Here is a 27,485-nt window from a genome sequence, read left to right on the forward strand (position 1 = left end):
TGCCTTTTTACGGTAGCTCAACAGACAGCAAAAATCAGGAATGGCAGCAGCGGCGGCTCTTGCTGTAGCTACAGCTGCAAAATATTTTGCCCCTACTTTTCTTGCTCATCATATTCTGAAATGTTCTCCAGATGAGCAGAAGTTTCCAGTGCTTGCTTTTGCACCTTCAGGAGACCAGGCTTTTGTTTTGCTTGTTTTAGGTGTGAGAAAAGTCTCACTGGTTAGTTTTCATTTATATTGGCAGAAACAAGGTGAGACTCACAGCTTTGCTCACAGAGACTTCTTGCCACAATTAAACAGAAAAGTGTAGCAAAATATGGTTTGTTTAGACTTAAACTTGTCATGGGCATAATTCCCACCAGGAACTAATGCCTCTGCTTAGTGTTGGTGGGAAAGTTAAATCAGAAAATTAAAAAAAACCAAAACAGTTAACAGCCTTGATGCTTACTGCCTACTAGTTAAAACCAACAGAACTGGAGAAGTGTTGTTTTAGCAATTGTTTTAACATGCCTTAATTAATGTAGTTCCTAAATATCTGTACACATTTTCTCTGCCTATCTCAGCAAAAGCTGGATAAGGACACAACGTATAGGAAAGGAAATGTAACACCACTCCCCTTCTCCTCAAAAGAAACCCAGTCTTTGCACACAGGAGAAAAACCATATGCAGCAGAAGCCAAAAAATAGACATACTTCCCATTATTTTTAGAGTTGTCTTCAAGAAAACTCTATTCTAGGATTTCTGTTTGGAGGCCAAAATATGTTATTTATTGAAATTATCAACAAGAAAAAAATGTTTTTCTGTAGACTAGTTTTATATGTCCCACCTGTTCTACCTAAAGAGCAAATTTTGGGGATGCAACAAATCCTTTCATACCAAGATCAGAATTTTATAGTCTAGTGGGCTATGCATGCACTAGCCATTTGTTTTCCTTACCACTTCATTATAAAGAGGAAAACACGATGAAAAACAGACTTCCCACTGAACAGCAGGCCTAATGAAGCCTCATTTCTTCTGAATTTGTTCTCCTTATTTCTTACCGTAGTAGCTGATTTGTTTGCGTGTGTCCTCCATGAGTCCCCACAGCACCCAAAGCTTCTTCTAAGGTCACCTACTAATAGTCTTTGCCCATCTGCATGGACCAGGGACATCCCCACAGCCTCAGCCCCTGCAGAAGCACATACCTGCTGACTGCCCAGAGCACACACGGGCTCTTCTGCCCTGTGCCACCTTAGGGGTGTTATATAGTGTCTCTACTCTCCACCCAGCCTGGATTTATACAAGACAGAAATAAGTGAGAGCTTTGCCTTGGACTGAAAACGGCAACTAAAAGCAGGTCAGCAAGCTAAGACACACTCGCTGCCTGCAGTGCATCTCACATCACTTCTTTTGTGCTCAGCTTTAATCTGACTAGTTTGGGAATACTTGCCGTACTGCAGTCACAACCTGATTACAGCAAATGCAGCCTTCAAGAAGGCAGCCAAAAGGTAGAAAAGAAACTCCTTTGCACGTCACCATATCAATTCCAAAAGCAGCATTCACAACGGCAGACTCCACATGAAGCTGGCTAGAGTCCCTAGAGTTGACTTAAATATCACTGCAAACAAATACCTCCTTTCATACATATTTGGTTTAAGTTTGTAGCTTGACATGAATGTTCATGTAGTACGATAGTTGTACATATAAAGCACATCACTGGTACTGTACAAACTCCTGGAACTTTTCCTTCGGCATTTCCTGACTCTTGCGGTTACACATGCAAAAACACAACATTGAAGAGTCCAAATCCAATTATCAGAGCTGTTAGAGTTTCCCTTTGGCAACTTTGTTTTTACTACTTTTTCCTCTTTCACGCATGATAATAATGATTGCAATAACAATGCATGGCATATCATTTGATGGTATTATTGATAAATAACCCAGCTATGCTTATCTTTGGGTCTATAGTATTAGTTAATAAAGAGACATGTGGGAATACACTACATTAGCATTAGAAATACATTCTAAATACACAAGGGCAGTACTACGCTTACTGTAAAACCACTGATAGTTGCAAAATAAAAACCCTCCTGTAAGGTAAATAATGGATGGAGTAAGTAAAAGCTATATACAAGCAAGAAATGTAATATTCATCCGAGTTTTGAGAAAAGTTGGGGAGGGAAGAAGGCAGGAGAGACTTTGAGTCAGGAAGGTATATTCAACTTACAAAGGCTTTCTAAGAGGTGAAGAGTTCCTGAAGCAGCAGGGAAATGTAGAGGGGACAAAGGCAGGCTCAAGGAGGTCTCTGGAGAACATATCAAACGGCATCAGAGTTAGTAATGGAAGTACATTTTTCTCCCAATGAGCTGTCAAAGTCACTGTTCTCAGATGTGATAGAGAAAAGTGCCATCCTGATAAATGTCAAAGATTGCACGAGTCTAAATGAGCAGGGAGTTTATTAAAAATACGCCAAAACAAGCAACAGGAACTTTTATTATATAATCAAATAATTATGTTTAAAAGGCTAAAATTTCCCATACTGCTGTATTGCCATCCAACAAGACCTTAACCATAACTTCGAAGCTCATGCTTATTAGCTGAAGCTTTTTGGTTTGGAAACTCAGCTATTATAATTACTCAAAAGCTCTTTCTCTAGGTCTCTCACAGGTCTCAGATCCAGCTGTCTGAAAGCCACCACGAGACCAAAGTTTCTTAGGGCATTTTTATAGGTACTTGTTTTATTAACTTTTCTTGACAAGAGAAGAATTAAAATTCTGAATGGAAACAGGGTTTGTGCCCCCCCAATGCTTAAAAGCAAACAAGAGAGACCAGAATGTTCCTTGAATTTACATTGCTCTGTCTCAGCTAATTTACCTACTCCTACTACAAGTGTTTTCCTAAAAGCAATAAACCCTTCCAATGCAAAGATTTCTTTCCAGAGCTGTGACATACCCCTGATATATATTGCCTCTTCAAAATAAGTACTGAAAACAGCTTTTTACAACACTACCTCTTTTTACGTCATGGCAAATACAAATCAAGATTTAATAGTTACTTTGCAGATAACAGTTTTTCTCTAGAAAATACAGTCTTCTGGAACAGATATATTCAATGGATCAGGATAGTCCTGGACAAATAGGTTTGCTAAATGACCAGCTAAGTCTTATAGTACAAAACTCTATTAAATATGTCACAATAAGCATAACACAAGGATGTGATGTAGTCAAGCTGTGACTGAATATCATATCCATGGACAGTCTATGGATCATGCACCTCAAAGTTTTCTCTATATAAATTTAGTAAGCTTTTTTCTTGCATTTTTAAAAATCACATTGCTCAGACGAATAGGGAGATTTGTAACACGCTTATCAACAGAGAGGGCCAGCCCAGGGGAGTTTTTTAGTTTTTTTTTTTCCCCAAACTCATTGTTTCCATAATTATTCAGCAGCTGTGGTAATTTGAAAGTTTTATCCAATCGTATTAATGATTTACTGTGGCAACATATTACACTTAAACTGACTGCTACCACTTTCCAGCACGTTCCTCAGGCCTTTTGACAGCTCTGAATGTTTCTGGAATAAACTTAAATTTTTCAGATGGTAGGACTGTGAGAACCAAGAGCACTTTGCACAGCAAGAGTGCCGAGGGATTGCAGCTTTATAACCAAGTGGGACCCTGATATCTGGCATCAGCTTTCAAAGCCACAGTCGGCAGCACCTTTGGTCTTGTTATTGGGAATCTGAATAGAGGCATAGCACACCCCCCAAACCAACAAGAACGGGTCAGGGTTACATTGAAGCGGAGAAAACCACCAAATATTGTTATTTCCACAGCGCTAATGGCCTTGGGCACACCATGGCTCGGTCAGCAGCTCCCTAACTCTGTTTTGAGGCCAGCAGTTTTGACACCGAGTCTATGAAGAGGAAAACACAGCTGTGAGGTTTCTTTTCTCTATGAGGTTTTAGCCATGTAGCTATAGATATAATATATAGGCATCACCTGGTGCAAATAACCATCTGAAGCTCAGAAAGTTGCCCATAGTCATCTTGGAAGCCACTGGTACAGTAATACACTTTTCTCTTTCTACTTGACCATGATGATGCACTCATAAGACATTTACAGCCTGGATTCATCTGACCAATTTTAGACTTCTAAGTGCTTTTGAGGTGTGATTTATCTCAGGAGAGAGATCAGACAAGCTATATCCAGCACCTATTTTACTTCATCAACTCTAATATGAGTCAAGGGTGCTTAGCAGAGACAGACACCTGTGTTGTTGATGGTTTCGGTTAGGGATCCAGCAAGTATCCCAAGTCCTCTAATTTCTATTTCTCTCTAGCTGCATGTCTCAAAAAAAAAAAAAGTGCCACAGGGAAAAACATATTAATAAATCCTAAAACAAAGCAATGCATTTGTGAAGTACCATGCGATGGATGTGAACAGACTGGAAATCTCGGCTTCGGGACTCATAACTGACAAGATGACCAGATTCTTCAGATGTTTCTCTTTCCTTGAAGGAGAAGCCATGTCTGATTACACTACAAAAATGCTTTAAACATCCAGCTGTTTCACACTCCTCATTAAAATTCACCCAGCTACCACACATTCCAAAGCACAGGAACAGGCACACATTCACTAAGATATATTTACACTAATCTGACCCAAATCAGTGCTACTTGTCCAGGATCAAATTCCATCACGACCTGAGCAGCCAAAATGAGTCAAACTTGCAACATAAAGCGCTGCCAGAGTCCTATTTTGAGAACTCAAGTATCATTTAAGAATCATGCTGCTTTTCTGTAGCAGCTCCTTGACATTTATTCACCCATTTCATGGAGAAGAGCCGAATGGCATACCACACTCTGCCTCCTAAGAAGGACATTTCACTGATATGCTGCAAACCTTGTTGGTTGAGCACTTTCTCAAGTTGCATGGACCAGTTCTCAACAGCTACTTGTTAAGCAGGGCCAGATGGTCAACGGCATTTAAACATTCAAGGCCTAAACAAGTAAGGAGCTAATATCACATTACTCACTCAGAGACCCATCTCCTTCACAGCACTCTCAACCTAGCACTGAATGTTTTCGCCACTGAAATAGTTTGTTGAAGGTACTTCACTGCAGCTTCCACACCAAACTAGAGCTCTTGCCTTTTCTGCATTCCCCTGGGGGAATTACTGCAGCTAGGAAGGCATACAGAAGGGACAGATAAGACATACCACCAAGAGACTTAGATATATCTTACTCTGTTGTGCAGGTATAGCCTCAGGATCACAAAGGTGGAACTCCAACTCCTACAACAGCCTTGCACTACTGAACAGAAGGGGTATTTACAGCCTTTAAAAAACCTAGTCTTCATTGCCTGAAACCCTACAGCAAGATTGTTTGCCATCTGCCTGACTAAATTGACCATTTGTCCCTATTAGAGGCAGCTGTCCTACTTAAAGCAATTAAGGTGGCACAGGAGGGAAGTGACATTTTTGGTTTGGGAGGAGAGAGTTTGCAGCACTGACAGCATTGAAACATTCTTCGCTATGTAGAGGTGACATTCTTAAGTGTGTAATGAAAAAAGGCATTCACCTAACACCAGCCCTTTCAGAAGTTCAAATTCAAGAAATGTGTTTCCTTAAAGATACACTTTGTTCCTATTGGGGAGATTTGCACCAAATAAAAGAATTGCGTCTCTGACAATGCAAAGCATTCATAGTCACTGGCGGCAGTTTTACAGCATACGCATTTGCCTTTTGATATAGGACATCTGTGAGCTAGCAACAGTAATAAATCTGAATGTTAGCACAGATAATTTTCCAAGTTTTAGGTCAAATGCTATCAAATTTAACTTATCAGCTCATTAAGATAAAACAAGCCCTTTTGTCATTAGCTTTCTGATTACTTGCCTGATCCCTAAACCCGGGACACAGTAAATAGGTTCCTTGTTTTCCTGTAGCATAGCGTGAATGCTTAATGCCCACTGGTTATCGTTATAAATCATACACAGGGAAATCACTGCTTGAGCCCTTGCTAGAAGAGGGGAATGTGATGATTTCAGCATGTTTCAAAGAGACATTCCTAAAATAGTTAACTGTTCTGTAATTTTATCACAGTATAAGGCCTGAGCTTAGTGGTTAGGTTCCCGGATCTGCAACCATACTGGTTTTGATCTTGTCAGACTTCAGACTACGTGGTGACAGGCTTTTGAGCTGGATACTTTGAGAGTAGCGGTATTTGTGTTTCGTAGGTGGCAGCCTTCTCTATGAACAAACACAAAAAATGGGCTGCAGCATTGCAGGGCTGTTTCCTGGAGGAAACTGGAAACTCTGTCCTTTTGTTGGGTGCAGAATGCAGCGCCCACAGTCACAGCCCGTTCTAGGTATAAGGCATGGGAAAGAAAGAGTTGTGTCATATGGGAAAGGTAAAATAGTCACCATTGTAGAAAGGAGGCCTCGAGTGTGCACCAGAATGGCTGGAAGAGCTCCAACAAATAAAATTTAGTGAAGCTGTGTGTCACATCTCAGGTCCTGTGCTGGGGTAGCTGTAAAGAAGATACAAAAAAAATGACTTTCTTTTAATACGTTTCACAAAATGTGTTCTTATTTTAGAGTCTACATATCGTCACCAAGCTACCATTGATGATGAAGTGGTTTCCATGGAGATACTAGATACAGCTGGTCAGGTGCGTGGGTACATGTACTATTATCCAATACCTTGGCTCAGATAGACAGCAGGGAAGGGGAGTGTGGTGGGTGGCAGGTGTGCTCTGCTTCTGGGGACAGAGGTTTGCTTCTGAGCAGAGCCTCCCCTCCTCCACCACCAGCACCTTGATGCCAGACCTGGCATGCTGGATCCAGACCCTTCTGCAAGGGGTCCGGCTTAGAGTTTTCAAACACTGGAAGAACAAACAAAGTTACAGTTTACTCTGGGATTAAAATGACTTGTTTCTCATTCCTTGATTCAGGGCCAACCCAACAACACATTATGACTATGCACAAAGTCACAGTCTATTTCTGCAGTCAAGTGATGAGGCTCGACAGCCTCAGTCAATGATTCCCATCAAAGTGAAGATCGGTTTTGTCATAGCCAGGTCCCCCTTCGTTTCAAAATGTGGCAGATGCTCACACTGCACAGTCCTATGCAGTTTGTGTGATGGGTATCATTCAACAGAGACGCTCTTCCAATTGCCAGCTATCAGCCTGTCCACAGGCAGCCCATGGCACCTTTGTAGAGTAGATCTCCTGTGTCACATGATAAAAAAGGTGATGTGCGTAAAGTACAAAGTCAAGTAGATGTACATGGCTTTGAAGGGTTTGGAGGACCAACGTCTAGCTGAGGGACTGGTGTCTTTCTCATAAATCAAATTCCTAAGTATGGTGTCTGTCTTTTCAAAACAGGAGGACGCTATTCAGAAAGAAGGACATGTGCGATGGGGTGAAGGCTTCGTGCTGGTTTACGACATCACGGACAGAGGCAGCTTTGAGGAAGTGCTGCCACTTAAGAACTTGTTGGATGAAGTTAAAAAACCCAAAAATGTCACCCTGATCCTGGTGGGGAACAAAGCAGACTTGGATCACTCCAGGCAGGTCAGCACAGAGGAAGGTGAAAAGCTGGCCACAGAACTAGCATGTGCTTTTTATGAGTGCTCTGCTTGCACAGGAGAGGGCAACATTATGGAGGCCTTCTATGAGCTCTGTCGTGAGGTACGACGTCGAAAGATGGTCCAGGGCAAGACTCGGAGACGAAGCTCCACCACTCACGTCAAGCAGGCGATTAATAAGATGCTTACCAAAATCAGCAGCTAAAAAGAGCTGTACTAAGCCAGAGAAGCATTTTAGAGCATATTAGCTTGAAGTAGGGACGAGGCAGGCAGAGCACATTTAATTAAAAATGGTCAAAGCTTTGCAATTAAAAAAAATAGAACAGACAAACCACACCACTTTTTTGAGTAACACAGGGTCAGACTTTTTTCCTGTTTCAAAATGTATTTAGCCACACTGCTTCTGGCTAACATGGGGTGGGGAGGGAAAAAAAAAGAAAAAAAAAGTGAACTCACAAGGACTAGATGACTGTGGGGATTGTCACTGACAGAGCATCTCCTGCTTCTACAAGGCTGGCTCCAATCCCCTGCAAGTCAGTAGTGCCTAAACATCATTTCCAGCCAGCCAACTGCTCAGTAGCCATTGGAGAGTAAGATTCAGCGCTCGATCCATCAACAACCATCACAACCGATGTTCTCCAGGACTGAATACATGTAGAGGCTGCTGTGTTGTACCAGAAAGTTCATCTGACACCTTTCACCAGCTCTAAATTGGCGCATTGTGTGCTTTTACTCCAAACTGTCCTTCCTTGTTGTTATTTTTGTCAAATGTGTGAGTGCTGATGTTCTTAGCAAGATATGCAAAAAATATGGGAAAGGTCTATTTCATGGAGTGTTTAGCCAGCAAGACACACATTTCAACAGAGCTGAAGTTTGGCTGCTTTTCCAGATCCTCTGAAATTGCAGAGTTCATCAAGAAATAATCAGCTAGTCCAGTGGCATTTCATCATCTTCCCTTCAAAGTGCAGTACTGTACTTGGGGAAATGGGAGTGTATGTGTTGGGATATCAAACTAAAAAAATAACCATATTACTATTGATTTAGTTATGGGTAGTTTTTAGCTTTTGTTTACATTTTTGTTTCGGTCTTATTGCAATTCAAGTAGTTCCTCTTATTCTATCTTATACTGAAGAAGAACTGAATCCATGGGAAGGCAAGTATTTAAAGTCTAAGCCCAAATGCAAATCACATATGAATGGCCTCTCCCATATCAAAAGGCCAAACTTTCCAGCTGTTTAAACTTCCAGATGTTGCTTGAAGCACTCTGTGGTTTAAACCGGCACAGGTTTTTTGTGACTCTGTCTGGCACATTCAATTGAGAAGTGCATTTTATCAGATTTTGGTGCATGGGATGAAAGGTGTCCATTTTTTTCTCTCCCGTCTCCTCCCTCATGCATGTCATTTAAGCCAGCTGGCAAGTTTTGCCTTGTTACTTGGCTTGTTAACTGTATGCTGAGAGGTGCAAGAACCAAGAGTGAAAGACTTTAATTCGGATTGCGCTCATCTCCCACCAGTTGTGTTGCATCCCTTTAGGCAGCGTGGTGTGCAGCGCAGACTGGCATCATGTAGAACCACAGCCAAAAGCTGGGATGACAAATGGGAATATTAGCAGTATTCTCCTGTAGCAATTACTTGCAACTTTATTCTCTGTTGCTTTGTACTTCTTATTTGCCTCTTTGAGGAAGTAACACTAAAGGCTATCAAATGCAAATTGCTACAGATGTAGGGGAGTGAAGATATCTGCTTGGATAGCACTTTACACAGTTATAGGTTGCGACATAAGAGGTGGAACTGGCTGGAGAATCAAGCCTGTATATCCCTGTGGACAGGGAAAAGTCCCAAGTCAGGACTTTTCAAAAGGATTTGCTTAAAGATACTTTATAAAGTAAATTTTTTTAAAACATTCTCTCACCCGTATCTTTTACCCAACCAGCATCAAGGAACATCACATTCAGATGTATATTTTATTTGTACTGTAGTTTATTTTCTCTCTTTCCTCCATTCTAGAGAGTGGAACTTCATTCCACTCTTGTGGAATAAATACCTATATTTTGGTCCTCGTAATCATGTATGTTGCCGTACAGCAGCTACACACGCTGCAATGGAAACTTCACCATGTGCTTCTGGGCAGGAGGTTCTTGCAACAGGTGATGTCACTAGCTCCATCACATGTTCCCAAACTATTGGTCATAGCTCTAACTTTTATTTAAAAAAAAAAAGAAAGAAAGAAAAACAGAAAGTTTTGCCATTTTTAGTCCTATTAGTAATGCAGAATCAATACGAGTGTAAAAGAAAGAGGTAGTGCCTGTTCACGCACCAGTAGTCATTAGCTAAGGTCTGAACTTGCAAAAGTGGATGTTACAGCAGTAGGAGCCAGAGTGCGCATTTCGCGAAGTCGTTCTGTTATCTTCCAAATCAGTGTTGTTGCACGAATCTGAAGTAAACAAAATCCCTACCTGCAATCCCATGGCAACATAGCTGATGAGGAATGTGATTATGTCAGTATTCTAAGCAATTGATTCATCCCTCTCTAAACAACTTCAGCAGTTCTTTTCTCTGAAAACCTTTCTTGGGTTTCAGAGTAAAGCTGCTTTTAAAATACAAAAAGGTATTACATGAATTACAAGAGAAAATAAATGAATCATATTCATATTAGGAGAGCTGAAAGGAAGGAGAGGCTAAGTTATGGCCCTGATACTTTCCTAAAGAATCCCAGCAAATTAGCTCTTCTTTTATAATGTCTGTATGGAGAAGTTATAAAATCCTGGTGAAAGAAAATGTTCCGCTGTGCAAACATGACTTGTTACATAAAGAACCTCTAATAAAAATAGTAACATTCCTTTGCAAAGACTGAATTTGGAAACTGCCGAACTTGATAAACACTCGGTCAAAAAGGAGGCTGCTATTTTGTGACCTTTCCTCCCACACAAACACAAATTTCTTTACTTAATTGCTCTTTTTTTTTTTTTCCTTGGTGTAATGGGCTGCTTGTCAAGCCAGTTATAATATGGTATATTATAATCTGTTGATACATATTACATAGTATTAAATGCAATCTGATTTAGTGTTGCTCACAATGTTGCAACATATTATTGGCTGTGCTATAAATGTGTCGTATTTCTACAATGTACAAATCGAGCCAAAAAAGTGCCCAAGCATTGAGAAGGCCAAATGCGACATGAACCCACATTCAGTAGCCTTTCTGCAGCAGACATCAACAGTTTAAATTCTGTTTCTACTGCTGCTATTTAAATGTACATCTATGGCACTAACATTCAATTCCTCTCTTCCGCCCCTTGTCATTTTTGCAGCGAGAGGATGGGAAGGACATAAAGAAAAAGGGGGAGGAAAGGTGAAACAGATACTTGTTACCTACAACAAGTTGATTGTCATTTATGAAGTTTTTAAATATTTATCTTCAATTGATGAAGAGTTAGTCATGCCCATGCTGCAAGACCTGGATCAGGAACCAAGACTTCCCTAGAACTTTGAGAATCTTCATATCTGGGGGTTCGGTGCAACCGTGGATGGAAGTGAGGATCAGCCACAGGGTTTGCACCTGGATCCAGACAAGTTGTCCCCAAACCTGGGGATAGTTGCATCTGGCAGTTTGCTACGAGGCTAGTTGATTTTTATATATATAATGATCTGTATGCATTTTTACATTAAAAATATGAAAGCTTGTGCTTGTAGATAATATATAAGAAAAAATAAAAATAAAATAATAGTGCTCTCTTTACTGAATTCTTATGCATTGGTCTTCTGATAGTTGTCTCCTAAGTGTCTTCCAGCTTTTAGGGGGCCAGTTTCAGAAGTCCCGATTCAGTTTTTATTTAGTCTTTATCTAAGGAAAACAAGCAGTGAATTTTGCCTGAATAAGCACTTCAGCATTTGGATCGGTTTATTTGAACTTATGTGGCTCCTAGGCCTGGAACTGAGAGGTCGGGCAGCATCTACGGTCGAGCACAGAACGAAATGCCGTTGCAAACTGTTTCGAGGCTGACCAGAAAAGCTCCAGTGCCAGGGTTATTAAGTGACCTCAGTGAAACCCTCCATCCAAACTCTGTCCTGCTGAATAAATAACAAGGATCTCGATCCCAAGCTTCTCAGGTAAAATCCTGGGCTAAAAGGTCTGGGAGATCTATGCCATTGATTTGGATAGAGACCCCTTTTCACCTGCTGACAGCTATTCCGACTTTCCAAGGATAAGTACAATGCGCTGTTTTTCTGAACAGAAGGTACATTGTATGTGCCTTATGTAAGGTGCATTATATCAACGGTATACAATCAGGGATGGTGTGGGTATTAAGCTATAACAGAGGAAGCTTCATCGCCAAAGAGGGGAACCTGCTGTAATCCACTTTCTTGTTTTCCTCCAAACCTGGGCCAATCAAGTAACCCAAAGCGTGATCGTAAGTGGCTCAAGAGCAGTGGGAGGTATAAGAATGTCACTTCTGTCGGATCACTGCATGAAGTCTGGGTGCAGGATCTATGCTGTGAGGTGAAACCTCCCAAAACTAGGTAAGGCATCTTTCCAGTCACTGTCTGCCTCTGTGGCACGGCAAAGTAACCTTGAGTTATATCAAGCTGTACCATAACTTGCTCCCGTCAAAACAATGTTTCCTGCAAAAGAAGTAGCTGCAGTCATAAAGGCTATGTATAAACAGTGTTTGGAGTTCCTTTTATCTTTCTCTTTAAAGGCTCAATCCATTTGCATATCTTGAGAAGAAAAGGAAAAAGATAGAGGCTTTAATTAAAAAAGACTCCTTGGCATTTTGATGTGTCTGCCTTTATGTTCTTTGAAAAATTAAACATATAATGAAAACAGTGTCATCTTAGAAACTCTGATGTTATGCACTTTATTTCCATTACTGATGCCAGGCACTAATTACGGCAGGGTTATGAAAATACAGAGCACCAGCTTGTCGTCCTGTGCTTTGCAAGGTTACTAGAAGGCGATAATGATGGCTTGTGTGAGGCCAGTTCAGTGTGGTTTCTGTAAACACAGTTCCACATGAGAAAAGCTATTACTGCAGCTCACAGCAGAAAGAGACAGGCTAAGTTCCCGGGGCAGGACTCCACTGACTCCAGGAGGGTTATACACAAGATGGGTCAAGCCCCTGGTTCACAGCCTTGGTAGCCAACATGTAGAGAAAACACTCCAATAGTCAATCTCTGTCCACTTTAAGGATCTCTCCTCTATTTCTAGTCAGAAGTAGACCAGTAGGAAACTGGGAGGTAAGTTCACACTGCTGACTGTTGTCTAGTAAATCGGAGAATACGATGGGAGTTCGGTCTCCTGCCTTTTTGGACTGGTTTCTTTCACCTCCACTAGATTCCCCAAAGCAGCATTTTTCTTTTCTCGCTGCTATTGTTTTAAGATAGCGGGTTTTTTTTTAAAATGGAAGGTGTCAATATATTGTGATATCTAGGGATGTTGTATGGGCAAAGAGGCTGTATTACTTCTCAGAGGTCCTTCTCCCAGGAATGCAGTATTTAAAATCCCTCTGGATGTAAATTCTTAAAGCTGAACACAGCTGCTCTGAAGAGCTGGAAATCAATTTTTATTGGTAAAGGATTGTCTAATAACTAAAGTACAGACCCCTTTGTCAAATACCATGGTCCTAAGCCAGACTGAAACATTTTGTATGTTCAGGAGCATACAAGCATGCTAGGAGCAGCCATGTCCCACGATGAAATATTAACTTACAGGATAATAATAATAGAAATTAAAACAATTTGTAAACGGACCTCAAATTATACCTCATAAAAAAAGTACACGTTTTTTCATTTTTAATTTTATTTATGTAATATCGGGGATTTACAGAATCTCGTTTCAGAATCCAGCAAGTTCTAGTTACTAAGAATACATCATTAAAGTATAAAATAATGGTTTATTATCAAACTACTTTGTCAGTACACATTGTTTAACTCCATCCTGCTTCCTGCTTGTTCAGTATTTCAGGATTCCTTTTTAAGTTACAGAAAAAAAAATAAATCTCTAAATAACTTTACTCAGTGTTATCCCAGCTATACTATTCGTGATTCATTTTCAGCAGAATTAGCAGTAAATAGAGGAATAGAGCATTTTTCTCAGTGATTCAAAAGCATGATTTTCCCTGAAATCTTAACAACTGAAACATGCTGAAAGAGTATATCAAGTAATGCTAGTGACATACTGGAGCAAAAAGTGCCCAGATTCTGTGCAAGCCTGCACAGATCAGTGCCACTACAACATTTCCCCCCCAAACTTTCAAGTGAGTATGAGATCTCAGGATTGTCACGTCCAAAAGCATGTACCTCTGAAACGAACTAATTATTGATGGCAGTAAGAAGCTCATGTCACGGAGGAGGTTCACTGCTGTAGGGAGACATGATCTCTCATACACACAGATCTAGCATGCTGTATCAACATTTGCAGGCAGATTTAATTTCATTCTCTTGGTTTTGAGCTGCTCATCACTTTGCAAGTGAGAACTGCATAATTTTGAACCAAATCTGAAGTCCAAGAAAATCAGTTGTCTACCTGGAAATCTCTCACGGTAGTCATTTCTCAACCCCAAAGAGCAGCAGTAGAGCAATGCGCAACATCAAAATCATCTCCCCCATCATCTTTTTTCTTTTCAATAAATGAGGACACTGGGCTTAGTAGAGTTAAATCAGTTGTCTGAAGTCATCACAATGGCTTGCAAAACGCCAACTAGAGAACACAACCTCTGAGTCACTGATTTCTGCTTTCAAAAATCCAGAAAATTCATTTGAATCTTTCAGTTCTATTCATCTTCTGCTTGGGAAAAAAAACAAAAACAAAAAAAAAAGAAGGAAAGAGAAGAAAAGAAACAAAGAAACAAACAAAAAATATTTTAAAAAAATCCAAATAAGTTTCTTTTTGTTCTTAGGGTTTCTCTGTGAAGAACTTTCTTTAGTTCCACACAAAAGCCTTTGCTAGAACATTGAACACTGACACTTGGTATCCAAAAATCTTGTACCTCCTAAGGACAGATATAATCTACACCACATTCATGTAAACATTCAACACAATTCAGTACAAATCCGGGACAGAATTTTTTATTTACTCCAATCCAAATCATTTAATTTTTGCACTCTGAAAGCAGGGCTTATTTCCCCTCTTCAGAATAGAATTCAATGCCAAAGCAGGGAGTGTTATCAACAGTATTAAATGCATGTATCTTTATTATGCCAAAATGTATTTAACAGAAATCCATAAACAGAAGAATGATATGTCTGCGTGAACTGAAAAGAACAAACAATGTTGGATGAGTTCTATAAATACTAAATTTCTTTTAATAGACCCATGAGTTGCCTTTTCCTTCTTTACTGTGTTTTTCAGAATTTGAAATAACCACAATAAATACAAAAAGCCTGTAATTTTCTTTTAGGGACTTTCTCTGAAGGGCAGTATTTCTCTGGTGTGAAGTTAAAACATTCAAAGTTTGTAACTCAATAGGAAAAACGTATCAGGAATGATGTCAGAAACGGCAAAATGTTATTTTAGAGATGGAGAAAGGTAGGGAAGAGAGAGATCTTCAGAATTCCTAGAAGAGAAGCTAATTAAAGCCCTCTGAAGGACTCTGGCATTTATACATAGTGATGAGCTGTTATGTGAGGTTTAATCTTGGATTCTTTTGAAGTAATTATTACTGCAGGGAGGAAAGAAGAGATGGATGAGATGGTGTGTTTTGGTAGCGGGCCATCAGGTCTTCACTTCTGTGCTGGGTTTGTCCTCATTCTGAAGCAGAGTTAATTACCAGCCTGGTTTCAGACAATTTTTCTGATAAAACCTGCTGCCGCTCTGATTTTCACAAACAGATGTCATTAGAAAAAAGAGCTGGAGACTGAAAGATTATGGTGTTGTGTTTACCTTCATAGCCATTGAGGATTTATTGGGATTTTAGAGATGGCTGCAGAGAGAAATCCAGAAGGTACTGAACCCGTCCGTAACGCAATAGGCAGGATGTTCTGCCACACTTCACCCTTGTCTTGGCCCAAAGATTTCGCCAACATATTCTGGGCTATTTTAACATCTTTGTCCTCTTCAAGAAAAAAACCTGAAAATTGTTGATGCAAAAAGTTAGTGATTTTGGAGTGGGTTTACTTTTGTTTTTAAATTGAAACACTGAGAAAACATTTAGAAAAAACAATCCCCACCACACTTTAATTTAGATATTATTGTGATGAGCTCAGTGAAAATTTATAGCTAGCTGCTTAAGACAGCTATTTCTTACAAATATGTTAAAAAAAAAAATATCTTTGGGACTGCCATTCCAACCTTTTTTGTGAGCTCATACACAATTTGATAAACTTTGTAGTTTTCTAGTGTTAGCTTTTAATCAGTAGGCCTCTTATTCTCAGCCATTCTCATGGACTGCCATAAACCTTTATTAAAACAAGTGGCTTTATTAAGATAGTTGCACAAAGCATGTCTTGATCTCAAAGATCATGTAAATAGGCTGAGGATACTAACCACTTGTCTAGTCAATTTTCCATATTCAAGGATGAGTAAAGGGAACAATAATTTTCACATCAAGGAAAAAAAAAAATAATTTTTTTTAGTATTTGTTTTCTGTTTTAAGAATCTGAGGATTAAGATATTTGTTGTTGAGTTTGGTTTTTTTCTTATTATACTGAAATTACTCCTTTAAGGTAAAGGAGGCTGTGCTTATTCGTTGAATGAGATTCACCTTAACTTGCAGGAAGGTTAAATGAAATACAGAGGTTGTAGAATCATAGAATGGTTTAGGTTTGAAGGGACCTTAAAGATCATCTAGTTCCAACCTCCCTGCCATGGGCAGGGACACCTCCCACTAGACCAGGCTGCTCAAAGCCCCATCCAGCCTGGCCTCGAACGCCTCCAGGGATGGAACATCCACAACTTCCCTGGGCAACCTGTTCCAGTGCCTCACCACCCTCATAGTGAAAAATTTCTTCCTGATGCCTAATCTAAGTCTACCCTCTTCCAGCTTGAAGCCATTACCCCTTGTCCTATCATGCCCTTGTAGAAAGTGCCTCTCTGGCTTTCTTGCAGGCCAATGTAATGTCAGAGCCAACACACTGATAGCTCATAGTATTCTCTCAGTGACCAGGAGGAAAAAGCAGTGTGTAGTTCAGTACCCATGTTCCCAAAGCAGTCACTATATTTCAGATAGAAACATGCCATGTGCTTTGGGTTCCATGAGTTGTTCCTTCGGCCTGTCTAGCCTAGGTCTCAAGTCAGAAAATAATGTCTATATTGTCCAGAGTTCATTTACTTCCATTCACACATTTGAATGTCTGTTTCCCATTTATATGGCACAGAGATCCTAACAGCTGTGTCCCGCTCTGTGCTTACTTGGGGATCCAGTGGGGAAAGTTCATTTCTGACCTCTCCATTAGCCTCCTTGGATTACATGATGCTGCCTTATGTTAACACAGCTGAGGCTGGGCACTCCACGTCACTAGCCACTGAGGAAGGGGTGGAACAGCACCCTGCAGCTCCCTGAAAGAAATTTCAGACAACCAGTCACTGTATCTCAAAGAAAGGTTTTTAATGCAAACACTTTCTGAGAAAAAAAACCACCACCTTGGTGGGGTTTGCAAGCCTCAGATCTGCATCACCACGGGGCTTTCATGTGGCTTGACAAGACATGTTCTTGGCCACACCACTCAGCTGACCAGCAACTCCAGCTGCAGACGATGTCTCTTGATCTATCATCTGTGCTTGATTTACAGCCACAGCACGCTTTTCAACTTAGAGGCAGAAAGGCTGTGCACTTTTCACACATGGTTCTTCATGGATTTGATCCACTTGCTTCCGTGACCCAATCTGAACTTTGAACACAAAATGCACAAAAAGCGTGGTGTTTTCAACATGCAATTATTGTGGCTATGAAGTTCCAAGAAGGAAATAAGCTGCTTCTAATTACATGAAGTGAATATGTACCAATGGCAGACTTCAGTAGTAGTCAGGGAATGTTTCCACAAAGTCCCAAAGACTGGTGAATGTATCAATAAGACTGTTGAGAGACACTTTTCTGAATTAATTTTTCTTTTTAAAGACAAAGATATACAGCAGGACATGACTAGAATACATATAGCAATCCACTGCCTAAAGACCTGCACTGAGACTAAGTTCAGTTTTCAGACTGCCTTAGACTTCCTTCTTTTGATCCTGAGCAAATAAATTAGTTAAGACCCGTTTCATAGAGTACTGAAGTTAATAAAATCATACCCTATATGCTTTCAGGAATGTTGGGATCTGAATCTTTACCTTTACACTTCTGTTCCCTTGACTGGATGAAAGGGATAACAGTTTATTGACCCCTAATCCCTTTTCACATTTCTGTGGCACATCATGTTAAATATGTATACAACTTCTGGCATACTGGGAGCCCAAACTCCACATCTTGGAGGCAGTAAGATTAAAAATTGATCATCTAATCTAAAAGCCACAGTGAATCCATATCAGACTAGTCATGACCAAGCCTATCTAATTGCCCAACTGTCTTAAAAGAATTGCTGACTTTATTCTGTTAGTGGGTAGGCAGTGATTTGTAAAAGCTGCCACTACGGTTCTTGTGAGACCAGCTTCCTAACAGTCTCATTACAGAGGCATTTTCTTGATGTCTCCTATCCTGGATCAAAAAAATACTTACAGATGAACCTTTCATTGTCACAGGTTTGAAGTCTTGTGACTGCAGAGAGAGAGAAAAAGATGACCTAAGTATGCATGAAACCACACAATAAAACTGCCAAGGTGATCGTTGAGAACTCTCTCAAGAGTTTTTTAAAGCTTATGTTAGACTATTGTGTGGATATGGCAATGACTAACATTTATAAGACACACTAAAACATGGAGATTCAGTTCAGGAAGAGATCTTGTGTCACACCTTGAAAATAAATCTTGATTTCTGTATGTCATCACTACTCACAAAGCAAAGTGATGGTATTGCATAATTTAAACAGACACACAAGTACTAGCTGATAAAAGCCTTTTGAACTGGTTTCTTTCTTTTACGTGGATAATGTATTCTTTAAAGAAAGCGTAGCTTGTAGCACAAGAGGGGAAAAGGAACACTCATTTCTGGGATATGATGTTAGCTTGTCCTCCTCTGAGTGGGGAGTAACCTAGATAACATCCATCGGTCCCTCCCAACCTAGGTTATCTTGCAATTCTATGAGGAATTTTAAATATTTGTCTGTATAACCCCTCTCACCCAGAGATCCTGCCATGGAAAAGGCAGGGATTAAAAAAAATTAAAAAAAAATCAAGCAGCTCCTATCAAAATTCTACGCTCCTTTCCTCTGGACTAAATAAATTGAAAGAGATGAGGGTACTGTTCCTACCAGAATGATTAACCTACATCAAGACGCTTATTCAAAAACAACTACTATTTTCTCTAGTTCTGTTGATTGAAAAATTTCATGAACATTGACAATACTTCAGTTAGATATTGGGGATGGTGGGTGTTGACTGTTTTTGGGTGCATTAAGTCATGAAAAGCTTTTTGTTACAAATCATCTCCTAGTTGTTCCTCCCTGTTCAAACATCCACACGAGCCATCTCCATTTTCACTTTAAGCCCTACAATGGTGTACTCTTTCTGCCTACTTCCATACGCAGTAAAGCATGAACTAAAAATTACACGCTCAGCCATTCCTTCAAACCCTTTTTAAAATTCATTTGTAACCTTTCCAATATGGATAGCAACAAAAATTGCCAGTACTGACTTCAAAGCCTTTGGCAACTCGTGCTGAGCTGCTTTTTCCCGAAGTCTGCCACCATCTTGGGTCCATTAACCTGTCTTGCACTCTTCTGACTAAACTAATGACACCATTTAAGGCCTGCGTATTTTCTTTCGCTACCCTTATGTGTAGGCATCCTCTCCCTTCCAATTCAGTCAAAAAAAATCACCTTCTTGCCAAGTCAACAACCGTTCTTTCCAAGATACTTACCAGAAGAGTTCAAAGTATGTTACTTAAATCAAGTTCTTTGGCACTGAGAGATTTATTTTCTCTTCCATATATTCTATCCAGTGTTGAGCGAATACCTAGTACCAGACAGGATTAGAGCAGTAATACTTGGCACACCTCAAATTTTGGCCTCTATGCAGAAAAAAGTCAAAAAGAAAATCTCCCTGCTGCGTGTTGCTTTTTTTTCATCTGGAGAATTTTCCTATGATGGCAGTGTGCACAAATTTGCATCATTGCATTAGGGCAAGGTATTTCCTTATTTTCACTCACAATAATGAGAGTGTATCTTAGAAAGGGCTGCAGAAAAGGATAGCTCTATAATTAGCATCTTCTTAGCACTATATGTTGAACGGAAAAGGATTGAGTAGATAATGAAAGCAAATTATATCCTTACTTCTAATGTCAGCTGTTTCTGGTAAAAAGGAAAGCCAAAAGCCCATAAACCCTTTTGTGTCCAGTCCCTAGCTTTGCTGCTGTTTGATAACTGTTCCTTGTTCATAGGAAGTCAGTTACCCATCCTGAAAAGATCACCTTGTGTAATGTTTAACATGATTTCATATTCAAACAAAATTCTTTTGTATTTTGGAAAAAAAATACTTAACTGGTGATGGAAGGAGGGCAAGCCAAGTGAACTTTTAAATATAACATATTGAAACTATGCTTTGTAGCTCTCTCACTGAGATCACAGTTGCTCCAATGTTCTTTTCCTGTCCTTTGTGGATGTTTGCCCTCAGAAAAATCTCCCAGACACAACACTGCACATGGAGAACAGAAAACACACCTGCTGTCATTTCTCTTAGTTGGCAGTGCTGGAAGTCATATTGAATTGTACCCACAAGTTCATCAGTGAAATCATAATAGAGAGAATAGCGATGGCTTCGCCCCTGAGGAATTAGTGATGTTTCTTTTTTCCATTTACATACCTAAAATGATCTAGTATGTGAAAAAGACTCCAGTGATGATTAACAGGGGCAGTTTCTCTGCAAAAAGGAATGGATCTCTTTTCAAGTTCATCTAAACCCACTAAGAAATATTAAGAAATGCATCTAGGAATTGAGAGGTCTGAGTCTGCTTTGGGCTCTGCTACAAAACTTCTGTCTACATTGGCATCAGGCTCTGATTGCTCATTTGAAGAGAAAAGACAGTAATGCTTATCGACCCCATCAGGATTCCTGAGCCTTAATTTATTAATGGAGTTGACTTGCTCGGTTGAAGTACACCTCAGTCACATCCTCCGACATCTTCTGCTATTTATTGGAAATATACTCTCTACATTGTGATAAAAACCAGGGAACTTCACCCTAGAAGGCTGAGACTGTGTGGTTATCACACACGGAAAAGAGGCTACTCGTGTAGGTCCAGATTATCGGAATGAGGAGACCATAATAGGAGACAGTATAGTCTGCTGCTGTGCTTCTCAACCACAGAGCTAGGTCACCAGAGGTGAAGGTAAATGATAAAAGTGTCTGTGTTGTAGTTACCCTGGCAGCTCTTTTTGGTACGCAAGGCCTTGAAAATTTTACTAGACAATAAAAGAAAGATAAACAGTCCCCTCCTCTTACTCTTCAAGGCCAACTATTGCTTTCGTAACTCCTTGAATGCCACATGAAACTGTATCATAGACATTGTTTCCACCATCCCCATGTATTTAATCTATTATAAATGTGATGATACAGTGAAATGTTTAGATTACTAATAAAGGGTAACTAACCTTTGGAAAAAAGTAAGGCAAAACCCAATACATTGTGGTGTACAGATTCTGGACACTCTCCAGGCAGAATTCCTGGAGTCTTTTTCCTACTGTGTGACTTCAGTAAAATCGCTTCAGCTCTCTGAGCCTGTTTCTTTTTTTTTTTGTAAATAGGGAAAATGGCATATGCCCTTATTTGAGATTCATATGTGAGATGTGTTTGATGACAGGTTAGAGGTATTGACCAGAGCAACTCAGCCAAGGTAAGAACTACATCAAAGAGTGTATTATAACTGGAAGAGTGACAAATATTAAGAATTTCAAACTTTGCTGTTATCTATGAGAAGTCTTGTTTACCAGATTTATTTCCAGACAATTTAATTTTAGAATACCATTAGAACAACAACAACAACAACAGAAAAAAGCGGACTATTCTGAATTTAACATACTCACTCAAAAGGATCTTTATGAACTTGGATTTTTTTTTCTCAGAACTTTTCTCATAGATGGTTTTACTATGTTTGCGTCTTCTAAAATAGTAGAATAGCATGGCCAATGCGTTGATAGATGATGAAATAGAATTTACAAGACTTCCTGTCATCTTGAATATTTTCTAAAGGAAGCAGCAGGAAGAATTATGGCTTGCAGAAGATGCTGACACAATCAACTTTCTTTCTCTTTTGAATTTCAAAACATCAATGAACAGACTCTCTGGGGCCTGCATTCTCCTCAGTGTAACTCCAGTGAGGCCGAGAGTAATGAAAACACAGGATTTGGCCAGAAACATGTTATTGGTCAATGCATATGTTAGTGGGTTGGTGTGAGTTTCAGCCTTCCATCAATGCAAGGATTATGTAGCAAGTGTGCTCATGTCATGGTAGCAAGGTGGCTAAAGAAACAGTTGAATATAGACTTGATTATGTTTCTGTTTCGGCATACCTTTGCTGGAATTTTATTATTGTCAGAGAAGGGTTCAAAGCTGTGCAAAGAAACTGGAATATAAACAATATTTCAAATTTCACAGCTGGAACATGTATCTCCCATGAGCTGACCTGAAACACTAGGTCCGAACATTCTTCAAATTTGGATCCTTTTCAGATCTAAATTCTGTAGCAAGATCCAGGTCCAGCAATACTGATATCTAGATTCACATGTCAGCAAACATGTAAACTAAGCAGAGTTCGAAGTCCAGGTCAGAAAGTTTCCATACTCCTATCTTAACCAACCTCTTTCTCCACTAGCTGTTTGGGCAACTCTAAAGATTATTTTGCAAAACTGAAGTAGCGCAAAATAGCACAGAGAGATAAAACAGTCATGATGGAGGGATTAGAGTCAACAGGTCGGTTCCTGATTTTAAGAAAAAGGCTTTAGAAGGAGAGCAGAGAAGGCAAACTCTGAAGAAAATAATTGGTCAAGAGAAAGCATTTTTGCTGGATTGTGGGAACAACCTAAAATGTCTTTCCCTTGGGGACCTCAGTTTCAGTGGCATTGCTGGCTGCCCCGAAAGACTCCCTTACTGTCTTTGGGTCATGGAGCTGCCTTCTGGGAAACAATTTCTGCAACCAGGGAGGAGAATTAACCACAGGGAGGATGAAGGTGGTTTAAACAGGCTGCTTGCAACCTTTGCAGAGGAAGACAATGCAGTGGAAGTCAGCAGACCATATAAATTCAAATCTTGCTACATTCAGAGAACAGGATATCAGAGTAGTTTAAGAAAACAAGTTTCGCTGTATACATTATTAGGAAAAAGAGATAACGGAGCACTGCATGAGTGTATTGAATGCAGAGAGGAAGGAGAAGGGAACAGTCAATCATTCTTGACAGTGCCTAGAAAGGGGAAAAGAAAACTGACACTTCTTGATAAACAGTATCAGGCCTGAAGATGCTTTTGGTTTTTGACAAAAAATGTTAAACAAAGCAGAGTGGTCTTTTCCCCCTGCAAGGTTAATTTTTAAAAAAATGCAGAAAAACCCACGCACATTCCCACATGCCCTTTTGCTGACTTCTTTCAGAACTAGTTCTCAGCAAAGGATACATTGGAACAATTTACCTCTGGTATGCACCCAAAGAAGTCAATAAAACAGCCCAAAAGAAGAGAATTTTTCCATTTTATGCTGTCTGAAATATGTGAAATAGCCTATTGGAGAAAATGGAAAGAGAGGAAAGATCACCCTTCACTTTAGATAGTTCATTTAGATTCCCTGAACAAATATTTGAATACTTGCCAGTGTAGCTCCTGGGTATATTAATAACTTAGAACAAGTCATAAAGTAAAATTGAGGGACACAATAACATTCTGTATAATTTGTTTCTTAAATTACACAACTTGAGAAAAAAAACTATATCCACATACATTTGACTAGTTGCGCATTTTGAAGATTCAGGATATCGCTTCTGAATTTCATAGGGTTTTCAAAATGTAAAGCAAAAAAATATATCCACATCTTTTTGAGGCACAGCATATTGCTGATGTATTAAAAAGAGTTCTCTCAGTTTGTAAAAAGTGTGAGACATAAATTTAAAATTGAGGCGCAAAGTTGGACCCCCAAGCACACTTTTAAGTCACTTTTACATGGACTTAATTTCCGCACATGAACAAATGAGATTACATTTCTTGATTTAGTCAGATCAGTTTACAGCTGAAAAATGTTTATGAATTTAAAATTGCCACTTTTCTTCCAGGAACCCCCTGCTGTTCCTATCAATCGGTAGGTCTGGGCAGCACTACCACCTACTGGCATGGCCTTCCCGACAGGGAGGTCGCCAGCCATCAAAACCCTACAGAACAAATGCTCCTCTTACCGATGTCAGCAAACTCTAGGGTTCCCAGCAGACAATTCCCTCTGTTACAAACTGGTCCAAAGCCCAGTGACATCAATTTGACATGGACAAACCCCAGAGTGATGTACATTCCAGCAGGTTCGCACATCTCCTGCTAGGAATAAGGTAGGTGGTTCTCTTCTGAGAAGCAAGTGAAGATATTTTTATTAGTATTCAAAACTGTAATATATGGCATCTATACAACAGATGGTCCTGTATCAGGCTAAAAAATTTTTTCAGCATCTTATGAGGGAACCACAGGCCTCCAGACTCAAAGCATTCAGTACCAAAGAACACAGAATGTCTGAAAGTTAAGCAAGAGGGGAAATGGGATGAGGGAATCACATCCCAAAAGAAAAAAATTGACAAGATGCAAAAGAAATAATCAATTTAAAAGTAAACCAAGTAAGGTCCTGCAAGGGTGCATTAAACACCTAAACACTACTATTTTAAAGCTGGGGGGTGGAAGCTTGAGGACAAAATCCAAACCAGAAAGAAAACATTTGCAAATCAAAACCCCCTCTAGCCAAGTGGAGGAGGCCATGTGTGGTAGCCCAAAGGCAATGCTGAATACAGGTACATGTTTGAGATCCACACGCTCTTCAGAGCACAAGAACACGTAACTACGTCCAAGGGTTCTTTAACAGACATTAGCAATGCTAATGTGAGTTTTGATCCCCTTACCACCCTAGCAAGAGAAAAACAGTTTCAGAGCCCTCTGTCACTCTCCATGAAACTTGCACTCCTTTCTAAATAGGTATAAACTTCAGCAGGAAGGACTTAGACAGGGGAATTCATAGGCCAAGCCACAAAAGGATCTACGGGGAATGGAGCGCAAACTGCAAACAAATCAGAGATAAATAGCACCCTACTAATCCACACCACAAGTAAGGCTGGATGCATGAGTGACATCACACCTCAAGGGACTGTTACCAGCAGGACATCTTCCCCAACTGATGGGAAAGTAGATAATCTACTGCCAGGAGTACTTAGATGTTGAACAAAGAAATACTTAGTATTTAGTTCCATTTACCTTTTGTTGACATTCATACTACCTTTTCTAAGACCCAACTTTAAGACCGTAAACCATTTCCCCTGGGTAGGTTTTCTCGTTTGTAACACAGCTCCCCACACACCTGACAGTGGAGAATTTTTGCAAGCTAGAGGTCTTCAGTGAGATGATATATAGTCCTTACAAGCTTCAGAGCATGGTGGCATGCCAGATTAGTTGTTTTCAAAGGCACTACAGACAAGTTCAACAGAGTTATTTGGTTGGATTTAATCAGCTCATAGAAGGTTGACAATCTGCATTATAATACATATTAATAAAAAGAACAAGGCACCCATTTTTCTAGGAATACAGCAAGTGTCACAGAGCCAGTCACTATATGATGAGATATATAAGAGAATTATCCCTATGCACATTTCAAAGAGCAATCAAGAGGATATGAGGGTCACAAAGATAATTTGTTCCACAGCTGGGAACAAGAGCCACTTATCTCAAGTTTCAACCAACAATGTCAACCTAGTCTTCACTCCACAAATCAGATTAAGTAAGGGCAGCAGAAAAAATAAGCTGAGATAATTCCAACTGAGCAGTAGGCCATAACCTAAGCTTGTCATGGCCTCTTGCTATTTAAAAGAAGAACATGCAAACAGAAGGTAAAACAAATCAAATCAGGGTACAAAATACACCTCTGAACAACAGAGCTGGTTTAACTCTACACTGAAAACTGAGGGGGACTTTATGTATTTAAAGGGCATCGAAAGGAGAAACGTTTGCTCTGGCCACTGAGGCAGAAACGAGAAATGAGAAAAGTGTCCACATCAGACTGACTTTGTGAGAGGAATGGGAAGGATTTAATGCCAGCAAAAGCCCACTGTCTGTTGTCATCTCACCAGTTTCCAAATGGCAACTGAGGTCATGTCTAGTCAGTATGTGAATAAGAAAAGCTTGTGAAGAAAATGGATGAAGCTTCCATCACTGATGCTCTGCTGCTTGAGACAACACTCACCTCATTGTGGGGGAGTTGTAGAGGCTGTTTCCTGGTCTGATCCCAAAAGCAGATGGCTAGTAATTGAGATGAGTGGTGTAAATGACTGGTCGAACTGCAGCCTACCTTTTTCCCTTCACGGCCTCAAAAAGGGTAGCTGCACCTCTGCAATCTACTATTTCTCACTCTTTCAACAGGAACACTTTACTCCACGGTTTCTACAGTATAAAGAGCCCAGAAAGTAGTTCTGCTAAGAAGACAATCTAATGAGACAGTCAGCAAAGTTCTCGGGAGAGCTGAGAAACAGTGATAAACCCAGTGAAATGAAGGGTTGCCACACATCTTCAAAATAACAAATCAGGCTCATCAATCTTTCATTATCAAAACACTCTCTCATACATACAAATCTCTTCACTTTCTTTTGTGAAGCTGTTTCAGTGAAGCATGATAAATGCTAGCGAGTAGATGAGGATAACATCAGGGACTCTGTGGTGAATTCAGATGGTGCAAAGCACATATATAATTCACAGAGACCCAATGGAAGTACCTCATCAGAGTTTGGCTGGAGTACCAGGCTGCAAATAACTACCCTGAGAGATCAATATCATTGATGTAGCTATATAACTGCTGTAGCTCTGTTTTTCCCATCCTGTCTCCTAATATCAAGGAAGGACTTGAACACCTTACCATTTTATAGGCAGTACGGATACAGCCTCTCACAAAAGACGTACTTTATTTGTTTTGCTTTGGCTGTGGCTTGCCTTCAGCCAACCAAAAACTGTTTCAGCTGGAAGCATACAGTCAGCTGTCGATGTCAGAAAAAAACCCCACAATTTAATGTTTACTAAAAACCAGCATCTCTAGCATGTTGAGCTGCAGCAACTCTGAGTGTAGAAAGGCACACGTTAAACCATCAACACAGCTTTCCTTGGAGGAAACTTCCTTGGAGGTTTTAATATCCAGCTGTGGACCGGACCAGCCCGCCTTTACCTTTTAAGCTGTGATGAATTCCCCTGAAATGCGGCCTGGCTTCTGGCCCATAATGATCTGCAGTTCTACAATTGAATTTGACTCCTCTGGTGTTTGGGGACTAAATTAGAAATGTCTAAAGAGATAACTCCAGATAAGTCAACTAAGTGGATCCCAATGCCTTCCCATTCAGAAGGCAGACTGGGAGGATAAAATGTTACAGAACTAAGTAACTGAAATACAGAGAAACAAGGGTGCATTGCTGAGTAATAGTGATATTTGAGTGCTTTACATAGTGGTTTTACATACATATAGTTTTTATGCATTCATACATATGAATATATAAATATATACAATTATGAGTTTATACACACAGACACACACACACTTAAATGGTTAGAGAGAGGATATTGGGAAAATTTTCCACTTCTCCCCAACGAAAGAAAGGCTAATCTAACTAATTCAAGCAGCTTT

The 27,485-nt window shown here is 39.9% G+C and overlaps 1 protein-coding gene and 1 long non-coding RNA gene across 4 annotated transcripts in view; one reads left to right on the forward strand and one right to left on the reverse strand.

Annotated features, from left to right (window-relative positions):
• Positions 1-11,313, forward strand: part of RERG (RAS like estrogen regulated growth inhibitor) — a 109,975-nt gene extending 98,662 nt beyond the window's left edge. For all 3 annotated transcript variants that reach the window (XM_063358833.1, XM_063358825.1, XM_063358842.1), the window contains exons 4-5: positions 6,578-6,651; positions 7,367-11,313. In XM_063358833.1, coding sequence (XP_063214903.1) covers positions 6,578-6,651; positions 7,367-7,774 — 482 coding nt within the window. In that variant the 3' untranslated portion in view covers positions 7,775-11,313. The remainder of the gene's footprint in view (positions 1-6,577; positions 6,652-7,366) is intronic.
• Positions 11,314-13,726: 2,413 nt separating this feature from the next.
• On the reverse strand, positions 13,727-18,262 carry LOC134510216 (uncharacterized). Its single transcript, XR_010069538.1, has 4 exons — positions 18,222-18,262; positions 16,919-17,065; positions 15,452-15,638; positions 13,727-14,353 (listed from the first exon to the last, which is right to left on the reverse strand). It is a non-coding gene; the product is annotated as an uncharacterized LOC134510216 (long non-coding RNA).
• Between the last annotated feature and the right edge of the window lie 9,223 nt (positions 18,263-27,485).

The sequence above is a fragment of the Chroicocephalus ridibundus genome, chromosome 1, assembly GCF_963924245.1.
Source record: "Chroicocephalus ridibundus chromosome 1, bChrRid1.1, whole genome shotgun sequence".
Taxonomy (NCBI): Eukaryota; Metazoa; Chordata; class Aves; order Charadriiformes; family Laridae; genus Chroicocephalus; species Chroicocephalus ridibundus.